Source organism: Rhinoderma darwinii, chromosome 12 (genome assembly GCF_050947455.1).
Source record: "Rhinoderma darwinii isolate aRhiDar2 chromosome 12, aRhiDar2.hap1, whole genome shotgun sequence".
In the NCBI taxonomy this organism is placed as follows: Eukaryota; Metazoa; Chordata; class Amphibia; order Anura; family Rhinodermatidae; genus Rhinoderma; species Rhinoderma darwinii.
The window spans coordinates 48290815-48309275 of NC_134698.1; the positions used below are offsets into that span (position 1 = coordinate 48290815).

General features: G+C 39.8%; 1 protein-coding gene across 3 annotated transcripts in view; it reads left to right on the forward strand.

The window, feature by feature from the left end:
- Positions 1 to 18461, forward strand: part of CDIN1 (CDAN1 interacting nuclease 1) — a 412283-nt gene that overhangs the window by 336772 nt on the left and 57050 nt on the right. For 2 of the 3 annotated variants that reach the window (XM_075844818.1, XM_075844820.1), the window contains one exon: positions 13474 to 14243. The exons of the other annotated variant lie outside the window; for it this stretch is intronic. In XM_075844818.1, coding sequence (XP_075700933.1) covers positions 13474 to 13663 — 190 coding nt within the window. In that variant the 3' untranslated portion in view covers positions 13664 to 14243. Of the gene's footprint in view, positions 1 to 13473; positions 14244 to 18461 lie in introns of those variants that run through there. 3 annotated transcript variants of the gene reach the window in all.

Consider the following 18461-nt stretch of genomic DNA (forward strand, 5'->3'; position numbering starts at 1 on the left):
CAATGTGCCAGGTCCCCCAGAGTGAAAGACGCTCTTTACAGATGTACTCCATTATTGATTATTTGTTATGGTGAATTGTTTATAACACTTAACCCCTTCCCGACATCCGCCGTGTATATATATGGCACGGACGGCAAAGGGTTCCCACACAGTCGCAGAACAGTTACATCTATGTAATGGCGCGGGTTCAGAAGCTGTGCCCGCACCATCACCAGCAGGTGTCAGTGGTTTATCACAGCTGAAACTCTGCGGTATAGGCCAGGATTGTAGCAAGCTCTGATACTGGCTCTGATACCAACCGTTGTACTCTGCCCTGCTACATATGCCCCACATTATAAACTGAAATACCAGTATAACCCCAAACAAAATCCCCCAAGCAAAATTTGCACTCCCCAATAGCAAACTTTCGCTCCTTCCCTTCTGAGCCCTACAGTGTGGCCAAACAGCAGTTTACTTCCACATATATTGCCATACCCGGGAGAACCCACTTAACAATTTATGGGGTATGTGTCTCAAGGTGGGCACAATATATTGCGCTCTGAAATGGCATATCAGTGGAAAAACTTTACATTTTTACTTTACATGACTACATGCTCACTACACCCCTTAATAAATACCTTAATGGGGGTAGTTTAAAAAAAAAAAATTGGGTAATTTCTCAGGGGTTTCTTTCTTTAATTTCCAAATTATGCCTTAAATGAGCATGGTACTCTTTCAATCCTTAGCCCTGTCATATGTCCAGGCAAAAGATTAAGGCCACATGTAGGGTGTTTCTAAAACCAAGAAACACAGCATAATAATTAGAGAGCTGTCTTTTCCTGGTGGCACAATATATTGGGCACTGAAATGGAATAACTATGAAAAAATTGACATTTTTACTCTGCAACATCCACTGGGAGCTTATTTACACCTGTGGGATCAACATGCTCACTTCAGACCTTGATGAATGCCTTAAAGAGGCTCTGTCACCAGATTTTGCAACCCCTATCTGCTATTGCAGCAGATAGGCGCTGCAATGTAGATTACAGTAACGTTTTTATTTTTAAAAAACGAGCATTTTTGGCCAAGTTATGACCATTTTTGTAGTTATGCAAATGAGGCTTGCAAAAGTCCAAGTGGGTGTGTTTAAAAGTAAAAGTCCAAGTGGGCGTGTATTATGTGCGTACATCGGGGCGTTTTTAATACTTTTACTAGCTGGGCGCTCTGACGAGAAGTATCATCCACTTCTCTTCAGAACGCCCAGCTTCTGACAGTGCAGATCTGTGACGTCACTCACAGGTCCTGCATCGTGTCGGACACATCGGCAACAGAGGCTTCAGTTGATTCTGCAGCAGCATCGGCGTTAGCAGGTAAGTCGATGTAGCTACTTACCTGCAAACGCTGATGCTGCTGCAGAATCAACTGTAGCCTCTGGTGCCGATGTGTCCTCGCTCGTCTGACACGATGCAGGACCTGTGAGTGACGTCACAGCGTGATCAGGCAGAAGCTGGGCGTTCTGAAGAGAAGTGGATGATACTTCTCATCAGAACGCCCAGCTAGTAAAAGTATTAAAAATGCCCCGATGTACGCACATAATACACGCCCACTTGGACTTTTACTTTTAAACACACCCACTTGGACTTTTGCAAGCCTCATTTGCATAACTACAAAAATGGTCATAACTTGGCCAAAAATGCTTGTTTTTTAAAAATAAAAACGTAACTGTAATCTACATTGCAGCGCCTATCTGCTGCAATAGCAGATAGGGGTTGCAAAATCTGGTGACAGAGCCTCTTTAAGGCCCTGTTCACACTGAGGTTTTTTTACGTGGAAACCGCGCCAAAAACCGTCCGAAAACGCCACCCATTGATTTCAATGGGAGGCGGAGGCGTTGTTTTTTCCCGCGAGAGGAAAAAAAACGCTCGCAGGAAAAAGAAGCATCATACCTTTTCTTTGGGTGTTTCCGTCTGCAAAAAAACTCTGTGTGAACAGGGCCTAAGTCTGATAAAACCCCTATAAGCTGGTTGCTACTTTTCAACATGGGTGTACTGGTTATTGGATAGTCTTGTTTAGCTTTGTGTATTACATTTTTAAAGGTCATAGGCCAATCTGTTACCAATATTCAATAATAGGAAAATGGTAAATGTTTTTTCTCGGCACAGTATGTACATACATACTCATCTGTATTAGCGTTACATGAAAGTGCTGGCTGTCAGTAGCCACCAGAAATAATCTGTGTAGGAATTAATGATGGCCCCACCTTGGAGTAAGTAACAGCTTGTATTCTTTTGTATGTGGTTAGTCATTGTGACTTTCCGTTTTGGTATTGTAACTTGACATTGATAAATCATAGAACAATACAGTCTTTTTAGTGAGATGGTAGGAGAGCCAATCGGGCAAAACAACTCCATACTTCATGCATGCTGTTGTATCTTGGCAGAGTAGCAAAAGGCATCTTAACCCACAGTTCATTGTGCAACATGAACTTTGAGGTTTGTAATAGAGAACTGTAAAATTCATACTGGTTTTCTTAGGCTGGGTTCACACGACCTATTTACGGACGTAATTCGGGCGTTTAAACCTCGAATTACGTCCGAAAATACGTCTCCAAAGCGCCGGTAAACATCTGCCCATTCATTTGAATGGGCTTTACGATGTTCTGTGCTGACGGTCATTTTTTTTACTCGCCGCTGTCAAAAGACGGCGCGTAAAAAAGACGCCCGCGTCAAAGAAGTGCATGTCACTTCTTGGGACGTAATTGGAGCCGTTTTCCATTGACTCCAGAAAAACAGCTCCAATTACGTTCGTAATGGACGCTGCGAAAAACGCCTGCACATGCCATTACGTCTGAAATTCAGGAGCTGTTTTCTCCTGAAAACAGCTCCGTAATTTCAGCCGTAACGGACGTGCACGTGTGAACCCAGCCTTATAGTCTATGGCTATTTTTTAGACTAGGACGCCATTTCTACATTTATGTTATTGCATTAAAGTGCCTCCCCAGTTGTACTCCCACCTGACATGACATCGGGCATGGAGAGTCGCTCCTGCACGCTGGGCGCTGTAGTTGTCGTGGTATATTTATGATATAAATGTACACGGGTCCTATTAATTAGAATTGGACCTCCGTGCATGATACTCTTCAGGCATGGTATGGTAGCCACTTGTTCCAGTTGATCTAAAATTAAGCAACGTTACAAATAGTCTTGATCGATTGTTTTGTGTCTACAGCTCCTATGCAGATGTATGTGTGTCCATTGTTACATACTACATACAAACCCTGTGTAGTCTTATTCTGCAGGCAATTTCTTTTCCATCCGTCCCTTACTTCTTAGAGTAGTTTCACATCCTGTTTTTGCCATACAGTTGAGGCTTATACATCTTTTACTGCATACTACAAAATAAACATATACTGCTAGGAAAGGATGAGCCAATAGCAACAGGATCAAACAGTATAGGTATCAATATTCAAACTGTATGGCTAAAACGGGGTGTAAACCTAGCCTTACTAACTTACATTTGGTAGGGTAGCAAAACAAATGAATGGCAATATAACTGCAGGATCAGACTATACCAACAGTTTGCCTTGTAGTCTGTTACCATGGAGACATAGAGGAACTGTAGTCACATTACAATAGGAGATTTTTAATTAAGACTATTCACAAAGTTGCTTCATTTTTCATTTTAGATGCATTAGATCAATTAAAAAAAGATTAATTGTGAAGGATGATATACAAGAAGGGGGGAAGCGCTGTGGGGCACTATATACAAGAAGGGGGGGAATCAGACTGTAAGTACAGGGGGGTAGAATTGAATCTACTTGTAGTTAGGCTACTATGACATGTCTTCTATGTGAATGTAGCAGAGTTTCTAATATCTTTTTAGGTAAAAGCTTTGTACATATATGACGGCAATTTTTTTTTTTTAATAAATCAATGTTTTTAATTTTAAACAACTTTTACATTGTTTTTTATAAAAAAAATATTTTTACTTTTTGAGATACAAAAAGTGTCAGAAACACGCAGGAGCAGCATTCACCAAAGCCGTCAGACCTGACAGATTTGGTTTTGTCGGCAAGATGCAGATTCTATGTATTCAGAATACATAGATGTTGTATCTCAAAATGTAAAACTGTTTTTTATATAAAAAAAAATGTGCTTGGACAACAGTGTTATCAACCACAATGGAATAACATTTGGAGAAGTGTTTAACCCCTTGCCACCGCAGCCAGTTACAATTTTTTCATTTTAGTTGTTCCCTCCCCACCTTAAATAATTTCTATAGTTTTATGTTTTACTATTTAAAATATAAACAATTTGTTAAAATAAAAAATAGTTTTGTGTCACCATATTCAGAAACCCTAACTTTTTTATTTTTCCATCGTTGGAGCTGTTTGAGGGCTTGTTTTTAACAGGTCGAACTGTAGTGTTATTGGTACTATTTTGAGAAAACATACAACTTCTTGATCACTTTTCCTAAAAAAAAAAATTTGGGAGGAAAAGAATTGACAATTTTTAAAATGTATTACTTCATTTATCATGCCGAATGAATAATGTGATATTGTAACAGTCTGCTTTGTTACGGTTGCAGCGATACCAACAATAAATACATTTTTTATTGTTTACATTATTTTATGTATTTTTTTATTTTATTTTTTTATATATTTTTTTTTACTATATTTTATATCTTTATTAGACTAATTTTTTACATATTTTTTTGTCCCACTATGGGACTTAAATATGTGATCAATGGATCGCTTGTGCAATACACTTTAATACTAATGTATTGCTGTGTATTGTGCATCTGGCCCCCGGTTGCCATAACAACCCATCGGGACCCTCCACGGTCGTCTCTCGACACCCTCTCTGTCAAGCGGCTTAGATGTGTGGTCTCTATTGATTGCAACATCTAAGTTGTTAAATGTCCGGGATCTGCATTGTTTCTAATGTCCAGGATCGGAAATAAGTGTCAGCTGTAATATACAACTGATACCTGCTGCATATGGAGTGGACCCAGCTCCTGAGCCCGATCCATACATATACTGGCGGCATTCACCATACATGTATTGCAGACATCGCCAAGGGTTTAAGGGGTACTTTTCAATCAGGAAAACGTTATAATTGAAACTTAAATAAGACCTCCAGTGGGGAAGGGGGGAAGCGCTGTGTGGCACTATATATAAGCGGGAAGCGCTTTGTAGCACTATATACAAGGGAGAGCGCGGTGTAGCACTATATACAAGGGAGGAGCGCTGTGTGGCACTATATACAAGGGGGGAGCGCTGTGTTGCACTATATACAAGGGGGTAGCCATGTGTAGCACTATATACAAGAAGGGGGAGCGCTGTGTAGCACTATTTACAAGGGGGGAAGCGCTGTGTGGCACTATTCAAGGGAGGAGCGCTGTGTGGCACTATATACAAGAAGGGGAGGAAGCGCTGTCTGGTACTATACAAGAAGGGGGAGGCACTGTATACAAGAAGCGAGGAAAGCACTGTGTGGCACTATATACAAGAAGGGGGGAAGCGCTGTGTGCCACTATATACAAGAAAGGAGGAAGCGCTGTAAGGCACTATATACAAAAGGGGGAGTGCTATGGCAGGATATACATGAAGGGGGAAGTGCTGTAGGGCACTATATACAAGGGGAGAACGCTGTGCAGCACTATACAAGGTGGGGAGAGCTGTGTAGAACTATATACAAGGGGAAGTTCTGTGTAGCACTATATACAAGGGGGAGCGCTGAGTGGCACTATATACAAGTAGGGGGGAAGCACTGTGTGGCACTATATACAAGAAGAAGGGAAGCGCTGTGTGGCACTATATACAAGGGTGGAGCGCTGTGTGGCACTATATACATGAAGGGGGAAGCACTGTGTGGCACTATATACAAGAGGGGAGTGCTGTGTAGCACTATATACAAAAAGGGAGAGAAGCACTGTGTGGCTCTAATACAAGATGGGGAAGAGCTGTGTAGCACTATATACAAGGGGGGAGTGCTGTGTGACATTACAAGGGGGAAGCGCTGTGTGACACTATATACAAGGGGGTAGCACTAGATACAAAGGGGAAGCGCTGGGTGACACTACAATAAGGGGGGATGCGCTGTGTGGCACTATATACAAGAAGGGGGAAGCGCTGTGTGGCACTATATACAAGAAGGGGGGAAGCGCTGTGTGGCACTATATACAAGGGGAAGCGCTGTGTGGCACTATATACAAGGGGGAAGCGCTGTGTGGCACTATATACAAGAAGGGGGAAGCACTGTGTGGCATTATATACAAGGGGGGAGCACTGTGGGGTACTATATACATGAAGGGGGAGCACTGTGTGGCACTATATACTAGAGGGGAGTGCTGTATAGCACTATATACAAGGGGGAGCGCTGTGTGGCACTATATACAAGAAGGGGGAAACGCTGTGTGGCACTATATTCAAGGGGGAGTGCTGTGTAGCACTATATGCAAGGGGGGAAACGCTGTGTGACACTATATACAAGGGGGGAAACTCTGTGTGACACTATATACAAGGGGGGAAACGCTGTGTGCCACTGTATACAAGGGGGGAAGCGCTGTATGACACTATACAAGGGGGCAAGCGTTGTGTGACACTATACAAGGGGGGAAGAGCTGTGTAGCAGTATATACAAGGGGGGAGTGCTGTGTAGCACTATATACAAGGGGGTAAATGCTGTGTGACACTATACATGGGGAAAGCGCTGTGTGACACTATACAAGGGGAAAGCGCTGTGTAGCACTATATACAAGGGGGGAGCGCTGTGTGGCACTATATACAAGAAGAAGGAAAGCGCTGTGTGGCACTATATACAAGGGGGGAGCTATGTAGCGCTATGTACAAGGGGGAGTGCTGTGTAGCACTATATACAAGGGAGGAAACGCTGTGTGACACTATATACAAGGGGGAATTGCTGTGTGACATATACAAAGGGGGGGAGAGCTGTGTAGCACTATATACAAGGGTGGAAGTGCTGTGTAGCACTATATACAAGGGGGGAAACGCTTTGTGAAACTTTATACAAGGGGGGGAAGTGCTGTATGACACTATACAAGGGGAGAAGATATAGAGAAAGAGGCAGCACTCCACAGGTCAAAAATAGAATAAGTTTATTCACCCATCAGTGAAAAGATACAACGTTTCAGCTGCTCAATTCAGCCTTTGTCAAGTAATATAAAACAAACCGTTCAGTGCTTTTATACAACCCACAATGGGAGGAGCCATAATCATGGGAGACTTTTAAAAACACAATATACTGCAATACATAAGTATTGCAGTATATTGTGCAAGCAATCCAATGTTCGCTAGTTGAAATCCCCTAGGGGGAGTAATAAAAAAAAGTTGAGTTTTTTTTAAATGTACAAAAAAAATCTTAAAAGTTAGAAAAACTAAAACCTTTTCATATTTCCCCTAATGTAATGTAAAACTAATTGTTAACCGACAAAGAGTCGCTCCAAGGTTCCCACTTTCCCAAAAACAGCTTTAATTTACCCTTCTTGCAGCTTCCATCTTTTCGAATAGCAATATAGAAAATACGTAGTTATTCCAATTCCATATTGGAGGTACCCACTATGGGTACCTCCACGGATAACCAATTTCTGTCAATAAGTTTTCTGGCCGCATAAAGCAGTTTTATTACGACAAGTGAGTGTTTTTGTGGTAAAATTATAATATCGGAAACACATTAGAGTTCATACCGTACTTTCAGGAAATAGTTTACTATTGAAGTTTATATTAATAGCCTAGATAATTAGATAATGTCTAACCCAAAAACTATAATTTCAGACATCTCCATAGAAGATGGATTCAATCTGCTTCCTCTGTCCCACATTTGGGGCATTTACTATCTGTTCTACAATTCATTTTAACAAGAAGTTTGGGAGTCAGAGTTGATATACAACGAATAGCTGTGATTGCAAGTAGGCTAAGTGACAATTTAGGAATGTCCCTAAGGCATTGTATCCATAACTCATTAGATAGACCAACTAGATCTCTATTCCACTTGTGCACAGATCTATGAGAATATTGCATTAGAATCTTATCAATCAATAATTTATACATTTTTGATCATTTCCCCTTAGAATTTATACCATCAGTGACAAGTTCTAAAACTGGAAAATTACTGGTTCTTAATTTCTTTTTATTTTTTACTGCCCGGCAAGCAAAGTTGATCTGAATATATTTGAAAGCCATATCCTATCCATATCATATTCCTGGGCAAATTCGACTAGTGTTTTAATTTTACCATCTATACAGAGATCATTTACTAATATTCCATTTTTTTCCATGGCCTTATCAGAACCTAGCAAACTTAGAGGCTGAAGGTCAAATATTAACATAATTAGTATCCGCACATCTATAAAAGACAAAACAATTTTTACATAATGTTGAACGCTGTAAAAAAAATACAAACTGAAAACGCCAAAATTGCTATTTTCTTGGTCACCTTCGCTCCCCCAAAAAATGGAAAGGTCGCATGTACTCCAAAATGGTACCAATAAAAACTACAGCTCGTCCGGCAAAAATCAAGCCCACACATTGCTGAATCAACGCAAAATTTGGAGACACAAAACTATTTTACATTTTTTTTATATTAGTTTTTTCTTTGTAAAAGTGTTAAAACATAAAAAAGATATAAATTTGTATGGCTGCAATCCTATCGACCCGTAGACAAAACTTAATGTCAAATGAACCCCCAAAAAGCAATGGAGGAATCGCAGTTTTTTTTCCCATTTCACTCCGCAAAGTTTCCCAGTACATTACTTGATACATTAAACTGTGCCATTCAAAACTACAACTCGTCCCACAAAAAACAAGGTCTCTTACAGATATGTAGATGAAAAAAAATTAAAGTTATGTCTTTTGGAATGGGGGGGGGGTTAAAATGAAAAACTAAAATTGGCTGCGTCTCCAATGGGTAAGGACAAGAATGGTTTTAATAGTTAATAATAAAACATAATTCGTCAATATGTTATTTGGGAGCTGGTATGTGAGTTTTTAAGACTATTCATCACTTTAGAGTGGAATCATTGTTTGTTTTGCTAATCATAAACTTTTGTGATCTATTGATATGCACATACCCCAAGACCTTAATGTCCAAAAATCATATTAAAATATTTAAAAATAATTTTTAAATAAGAGACACAAATTTCTATTTACTACGAGTGGTCTTTTTCTTAGACTGCAGCTTATTTGATGATTTCTTACCCTGTGTGTTTCTGTCTAGTAACTGTATTATGTCTCCTTGCTAAAATAATATGCCAATCATTATTATTGACAGAAAATATTTTGTTGTGGTATTGACATGACAGGCAGTGAACGGGTTAAACTCTGGGCAGCTCAGGTTTGGGGGGGTTTAACTTCTGATTCGTTTAAAAAGACAGACTATTGCTATGAAATTTAACTTCCCTGCTGTTGAAAGCCCCGCCATAAATCCTCATATAAACTGGTACATGACATTGCAGTGAACTCAACAGTTCACATTGTAACAGGCATCTTCCCCCGCAGTGTTTTCTTTGGCAGGATCCCCCAGCAGGCTCTCGTAAATCACCTGGTGAACCCTTACTCATACTAAGCTGGGGGACGGCTTCCAGTGTTGAAGCTCCATGAATTAGACTTTAAAGTTGGGCTAAAGTTTTGTGAAATAGCTCCTGGGTGTGGCATTGAAGTGAAAGCCTATTGGTAGATTCTTACAGGCCAAAACTTTTTATCAATGATCAGTAATACTGCAATGTGGTACAAAAACACCGAAAAAACAAACATACAACTACATCAAAATTGATCAAATTAACAAAAACAGCTGCAAACCCTTCGGTAACAAGATACTGTGGGCATACATGGCAACACCTGGATATCTATAAAGAGATATCCTTTTTCATGAACCCTAAATAGGGAAAAATGATAACACTAAGTTACGAGTCCATCAATGCTGATTTATAGCCTCATTTTACAAGAATATTCTAAATGAAATGAAAAATTTGTGACAGAGCCCTGGAGATGGCTGGAGTAGTCCATTCTCTAAGTGTTCTCAGCAGGGGAGAGGGGCCAGTTAAAGCAACCCTCATGTATGTTTATAGAAGTGAGGTGAGGTTGATTTGTAGTGCAGTTCTCTGATTGATGGTGATTACTTGTTTATGAACCCTAGGCTGAAGGTCTGAACTTCCTCGAGGGCCAAATAGTTCAGGGGGCTGTTTCCTGAGGCTGCCCGAGGGATCTCTCCACGTGAAAGAGGGAGGAATGTATACGTAGTAATAGGCAGACAGCCAAGTCTATGTGTAACAAATGCAAAATGATATTGATATGTAGATATAATGTATTTGTTTTTAAAGTAAAACGGCAGAGATGTATAACTAAAATTAGATTGCGGTTGACAGCCTCATTTCTGTATTTGGAAAAGCATGAAACGCAATATGGGATCGGGCATTCGATTATGATGTTTGTTTTTAAAACATTGAGTAAAAAGGAAGTCAGCAGCACCATCAAATAAACAACCAGAGGAGAAAAGCCAAGAATCCCAGCGAGGGATGGTGCACGCAGCACAAATGTCCCAGGTCCAGAGGGGCAGCTTGCACAGAGTAAATGTAAGAAAGACCGCAGCACTCAAATGTCCAAAAGAATAGGTCTTTATTTACCAAGCAATAAAACCTGCAACGTTTCAACCCCTATTGGGTCTTTATCAAGCCTAACATTAGTGAATCAGTGCACACCTTATATAGCGTATGTCATATGACATCACTTCCGGTACAAATTTCATGTCAACAATTGGTGTTTATCCGTAAAAAATACATAAAATAAATAAATATCCCCATATTATCAATTGTATATCATAACAACCACACATACATAAATCGCCAAGGGAGTACCTGTAAATCAGTAGATTCGGGCTCAGTGCGTCAGCAGCGTCTATAGATCCTAGTTGCGCATGACAGGAGCTTCCTGTCATCGATATCCGGCGTCAACCGTCTCCATGGTTGCGCATCGCAATCTCAATACGGACTGCGCATGCACATCAGGGTATTATACGTGATAATGCCTGCATTAGGCATAACCCTAGTCATCTAAGAACAGGTTTATCTAGGCAACAAGGAAGACGCTAGCACATGCCAAACGGAGCATATAATATCCATTAAGTCCCGTGTGTCTCATCTAAAGAACAATTACCTATATTTCTCAGGAGAAAATATACATACTAACGCTAGCATTTAGAGCATTTATTTTACCCAATAACATCAGTTACAAATGTCCCACAAATGAAATCAAAATTATGTATTTATCTACCAGTATGTATACAAATATTGAACTACACATCACGGACAGTAATCAATCTATAACCGTCCAACACATATGTTCTTCGATGAGACAGGCAGAGAGATTTCAGGATGAGCGACATCTTACCCCCTTCCCGACATATGACATACAGTTACGTCATAGCCGGGTAGGGGAAGTATGGAGCGGGCTCACGGAGAGAATCCGCTCCATACGATGCGGGTGTCGGCTGTACGTTACAGCCGACACTTCAGAGTAATGAGCGGCATCGCGCTCGATCGCGATTCCGCTCGTTCAACTCGTTAAATGCTGCGGTCAATAGCGACTGCAGCATTTAAATCTATAGAAAGAGGGGGGCGGCCCCCTCTAACAGCTCATCGCGCCCCCCGCAACGCAATTGCGGGGGGGGGGGATGATGGTTGCCAGAATGTCTATTTTTTGGTCACCTAATGTCCCACAAAAAATGAAATAAAAAGTGATCAAACCGTCGCATGTACACCAAAATGGTATCATTAAAAACTACAGCTTATCCCGCAAAAAATAAGCCCTTATACCACTTAATCGACGGAAAAATAAAAAAAGTTATGGCTCTCGGAATTTGGCAAAACAAAATTCATTTTCTTTTTTACACTTACGTGTAAAAGTAGTAAAATATAGAAAAAACTATATATATTTGGTATCGGCGTAATCGTGTTGACCCACAGAATAAAGTTAACATGTTGTTTTAATTGTACAGTGAATTCCGTAAAAACAGCACGCAAAAAAACATGGAGGACTCGCTGTTTTTTTTCATTTTCTACCCCACAAATATTTTTTTCCCCGTTTCCTAGTACATTATATGGCCAAATAAATGGTGCTACGAAAAACTACAACTCGTCCCGCAAAAATCAAGCCCTCATAGTACTATATCGACAGAAAAATAAAGACGTTATGGCTTTTGGAAGGTGGGGAGGAAAAAATTAAAATCTGAAAGTTGTTTACGACGGGAAGGGGTTAAAAGAATTGATCAGGACTTTCCAAGGCTTTCTTCATAGTGAATTCCCAAGTGATTCCCCATATAGTGTAAATAACCTAAAAATTGTACGAAAAAGATAAAAACAGATAAGTAATTATTCATAGGATATCCAATAACTACCCACAATTACATGACCAATGGTCAGGCACTCTATCATAAATTTACTACTGAAGATGATGTGGCCAAAGCCATGCTTAGGGGCACATGTTTAACAGATACCCGTTGTCCTGAATTCCCTATTCAACCCTTTCGATTCTAGGGTGTCCAATTCATAAATCCATTTTAGTTCAAGTTTTTTTAGGGTCTTTTCCCTGTCTCCTCCTCTCCTCATTGGTACCACCCTATCAATAATTTTAAATTGCAGTTGCGAGATATTATGTCTTTGTTTAATAAAGTGTTCTGGGATCGGCAAGTCTACCTTTTTACTCCTAATAGTATACTTATGCTGATTAATCCGTGTTCGGCATTCCTGTGTGGTTTCTCCCACATATAATAGTCCACATGGACATTGAATAATATATATGATAAAACTGGATTGACACGTAAAGAATTGCTTAATCCCATATCTTTTTCCAGTCCTAGGATGTACCAAGGTGTTACCCTAATTTTATGCTTGATAAAGACCCAATAGGGGTTGAAACGTTGCAGGTTTTATTGCTTGGTAAATAAAGACCTATTCTTTTGGACATTTGAGTGCTGCGGTCTTTCTTACATTTACTCTGTTTTTAAAACATTGCTATGGAAGAAAAAAATAATTTTACTCTCGCTTATAGGTAAACCCAGTGGCAGACATAGACAGCAGCCCCCCCCCCCCCTTGCAAGAACAGTATGTGGGGCCCCTTACTCTCCATTAGATCATTTATTAACACCCACCGTCATGTCTCTTTAACAATTTACCAATAATTCTGAGCCATTGTCAATAGCTCAGTACATACATGCAATCCAAGAGACAGTACAAAGCTGCTTTTAAGGTGGCAGTGAGCCCCCCCTACCTACTGGGCCCCTGTGCAACTGCACAGGTTGCACCAATGGTATATCCCCCCCCCCCCCGGCATAAACCACATGAATGGTCATCTCCCAGACTAGACCTGTTCATCACTGGAGGTCCAAGCTTCTAGAGCCTCATCAATGTGATCTCACAAGTCATAAATGTTTTTTTTTAAATTATTATTATATTACTTCCTTTTTAATGTGTATTTTTCAGGTTTGGGCCTGGCCTGGTCATTTACTGGTATGGGTTCATTGAAGAGTTGGACTGCCACCGGGAACGTGGTATACTACTAAAGGATGAGTTTCCTTCTGACATTGTAACACTGCATGGCTGCATGGCACTGGAAGAACGAGGCCAACAAAACGAAGACTGCAAGCCAGAGAAAATCCAGGAATCTCAGTAATATTTACATACAGGTTTTACATGCTGAACTCCAGATGAACTGCAGGACGAGGTTACAGAGCTGCCTTCTCATACAAACACTCAGACAATCTGTTTACCTTCCTTCCCAGCCGCCCTTCTGCCCTGTGCTTCAGCCCAAAATCCACGCACTCTCCAACACCTCTGCTTCTGCAAATGCTCTACGGACCTGCACACTGGCCTTCCTTCCGTCTGCACCCTTTAACCCTGAGCCAAGAGGAAACCAATGTTCTTCTGACGCCCCTTACAGTTAGAACTTTCCAAATACATTTGCAGCGGACTCACGTTATTGAGTGTGCGATTCACCAGGACAATGACAAAGGGTAAATATAGAAAATTTATGTAACATATCATCTAGTAGTTGGTTGCCAATAGCTAACATCTGCTTTTTGTAAAAAGAAGAAAAACAAACTCTGAAGGCTCTACAGAAATTAGTACAATGCCAGGGTGCCCGTCTAGTGTTGCTGGTAATAAAGTTTAGATAAATAGTAAATGAGTTGTTACATAATACAGACTAAACGTTAAAGTGATGATTTTTATACAAATAAAGCTTTTCAAATTTGCATTTCTTATTGGTGGCTTGTCTGCATCTTCGGTACATTTGTTTTTGTGTGTGGTGTATTTTCTATGTATCATACCTTTTTTTTTCCTTCTCTTTAGTCTTTGGAAATGATGACGTGTTACCACAATCAGTCCAAGTATCAGACAATGTATGAGAGGATTTTAGTGTCTCCTTATGATCAGTAGTGTTCAAAAGGGATATTTCCCAAATTGAAATATATGTTTGCAACGACCTGATTCTTTTCTTATTGACAAAGGAAGGATCAGACACCAGTTGTGCCACAAGCAGCCAACTTTTATACATCGCCATGTTTGACTCTTCATGTATATTTTATTTCACGCATACCTCAGTAACTTATGCGTTGTTATGGCACTAGGGATCTATTCACATTGCGCTTAGTGTTGACTTTTTTTGTCACATTGCCTTTAGGACATCTGAAATACTCACAACCTATGCTTTTAAACAGTGGGTTACCAATCTGATAATCTTTTATCTTCCAGATCTTCTCTCATACGTATCAGAAAATACACATTCTAATATAAAGGCCCTTTTACATGAGCCAAAGATTGGGCAAACGAGCATTCATACGAATGCTCATTCACGATCACTGCCTTGTGTAAACTGGGCAACGAATCAGCTGATGAATGAGAAAACGCTTGTTCGTCAACTGATCTGCTCATTTATGCAGCCAATAAAATGATCACTAGTCCGCAGCACATTTTCCTGTGTAAACATGGAGATGTGCTGCTAACATAATAAAAATGTATGGGGACGAACGATCGTAGTAACAATCGTAGTAAAAGGAGCAAACGAGCACCGATCAATGAGCTGTCCCGTTGATCGGTGCTCGTTTTCACTTCCCATATCGGGCCATGTAAAAGGACCTTAACTAATGTTCACTGGTTATTGCAGAGTGGAGCTCGTCCCATGGAACTTCTCTAAGCTGTTCATTTCATAAGAATATTTTTGTATTGTTTTTTTGCTAAATCACTTGCCATTTACTGTTGTCCAACTGGTGGCCTAAGATGGCCCATAGATTTCAGTTTGATCCTCTTCATACCTTTACTGCTATGATGCGAGTTTGTCATTGAAGGCTTCTAGCAGATCTTTATGACCTCCAGTCCAGGCTTCATTAATACTGGACAGCTCAAGGGAGCAGTGCAAGATGTGCAGCAATATGATAATACACAGGGAAAGCACTAAATTACTAAGCCAAGGGAATCGTAATGAGAGATAGCATATTGTATTGATAATAGTATAAGATTAGAGGGAGATCCGGAGTATGGGAATGTGTGAAATTTGGCTTCAGTTCTCTCTTTTTTTTTTCGTATGAAGTTGGGTGTCTTCCGAAATACATGATCTTGTCTGCAGCAAAACAAATATGTGGGGGTCTGCCAAGGAGATTATGAACATTAAAAGGGTCTAGTAGCTTTTTGTGTCCGCAGTCAATCAAGCGAGCAGAAGAGAGGTGACTACGAAAGCAGAGTAGTTCATTTCCTACCATCTGGAAAATGGCTGATACTGAAAGATCAAGCATCCTTAACATCCAAAAACGTTCTGAGCTGGACTGTTAATACAAGGAAACTTTTCCAGTACAAAATATCTGGCATCACTTAGCGACCAGCAGAAGTCCATCTAGTCTTGGCTTTTTGTCATGAAGAAAGTCTTTTACACCACTTCTAGAAAGATTCATTTTGATTGATGCTAATATCGGAATGGATCTTCTGGCTAAAGAATAGTTCTGTGAGAAGAATATGACATCCAAATGATGAGCTTTTTTTTCTTTCATATAAGAGGTGTCACATACGGTGACCAGACTGTCCAGGACTTTAGCTCATGATCGCGTTATCTGCTTCATTGCCTGTATTCTTACTGAGGATAGTAGTTTATAACACAGGAGACAAATTGCAACCTATCACTTACTATTGCCTTTAAGATGCTTTATAACTCTGACCACATGAGGACCTTGTATCTATGATGATGGTGAAGTTGGTTGTCAAACACCTACATTTCGTTAGTTCCACTTGGGTCATTCTAAAGTCAGTGTGGGTTTTTCTGTTGAATAGGCAACCATTGTATATGATCATTTTTCAAGGCTTAACCTTTTGGGTGCCAGTCATAGTTAACAACACACAGCACAGTAATCCGAGATTGGCATCAGTTGAGCAGTATGTCTTGTCAACAGTGAACTATTTTCTGGGCTATTGTTAATCTCTACCTGGAAAATGTATTGTCATCAGATGTGTTTCTAGTACTGAACTACATTGACTATGGAATCGGGAAACCTGTTATGATAAATAAAAAAATGATCTCCTAGATCTTGGATTTGGTGTATGGAAGTGATGTGTACAATGGATGTACATATGTAAATAAAAATCTACTTTAACTCCTTAATGACCGGGCATGTTTGTACCTTAATGACCAAGCCAGATTTGTCAAATCTGGTATGTGTGACTTTATCAGAGAATAACTCTGTGAAAGTTTTGAATATCCAAGTAATTCTGACATTGTTTTTTCGTCACATGTTGTACTTTATTTTAGTGGTAAAAGTAGACTGATACGATTTGCGGAAATTAATTAAAAAATAGAGAAATTGAAGAAATTTTGTAAAAATTATAATTTTTCCCTATTTTTAACTGCAATATGTGACATATGTACATACATACTGCACAATTTTTTTAATTAAATATATATTTCCATCTCTTTACTCTATTTTGGCAGCACTTTTGAAAAAAAAAAATTTTTTTTTAGCAATTTGGAAGACTTACAAGTTTAGTAATAATTTTATACATTTTGAAGTACATTTTGTTTTCCTGCACCAAGCCAGGTTTTCAGAGGCTCATAGGTATCAGAATGGTGGAAACCCCCACAAGTGACCCCATTTTGAAAACTACACCCCTTAAGGTATTTATTAAGGGGTGTTGTAAGTATTTTGACCCCACAGTTTTTTTGTAAGAATTCATGCAAAGCAGGCGTAAAAAAATATAATTTCACTTTTTTCATAAAAGTATCACTTTGAAGACCGATTTCTGTGTAAAGTGACCATGAGAATGAAGAAACACACCCCAAAATATATCACCCTGTTTCTCCTGTTTTCAAAACTGCCCCCATTGTGACCCTAATGCATTGCTTGGACACACGACAGGGCCCGAAAGGGAGGGAGCACCCGGAGGCTTTCAGGACTCATATTTTGCGTGAAAATGTTTTAGGCCCTACTGTACATTTGGAGAGGTTTTGAGCTACCAGAGCGATAGAATCTCCCCATAAACGACCCCATTTAGAAAACTAGACCCTTTAAGGTATTTATCTAGGGGTGTAGTGCGTACTTTGACCCCACAGTTTTTTGCTAAATTTAATGCATAGCAGGTGAAAAAAAAAAAAAAAAAACTTTTTTCATAAAAGTATCACTTTGAAGACCGATTTCTGTGTAAAGCGACCATGAGAATGAAGAAACACACCCCAAAATATATCACCCTGTTTCTCCTGTTTTCAAAAATGCCCCCATTGTGACCCTAATGCATTGCTTGGACACACGACAGTGCCCGAAAGGGAGGGAGCACCCGGAGGCTTTCAGGACTCATATTTTGCTTGAAAATGTTTTAGGCCCCACTGTACATTTGGAGAGGCTTTGAGCTGCCAGAACGATAGAAACTCCCCATAAACGACCCCATTTAGAAAACTAGACCCCATAAGGTATTTATTTAGGGGTATGGTAAGTATTTTGACCCCACAGTTTTTTGCTAAATTTAATGCATAACAGGTGAAAAAAAAAATTATTTCACTTTTTTCATAAAAGTATCAGTTTGAAGACCGATTTCTTTGTAAAGCGAACATGAGAATGAAGAAACACACCCCAAAATCTATCACCCTCTTTCTCCTGTTTTCAAAAATACCCACATTGTGGCCCTAATGCGTTGTTTGGACACACGGCAGGGCCCCAAAGGAAGGGAGCACCTGGAGGCTTTCAGGACTCATATTTTGCTTGAAAATGTTTTAGGCCCCAATGTGCATTTGGAGAAGCTTTGAGCTGCCAGTACGATAGAAACTGCCCATAAACGACCCCATTTCGAAAACTAGACCCCTTAAGGTATTTATCTAGGGGTATAGTTAGCATTTTGACCACACAGGTTTTTCGCTAAATATATTGGAATTAGTCTGTAAAAATTAAAATGTACTTTTTTTCTGAAACAACATAGAAATTTTTATTATTTACAAGGAA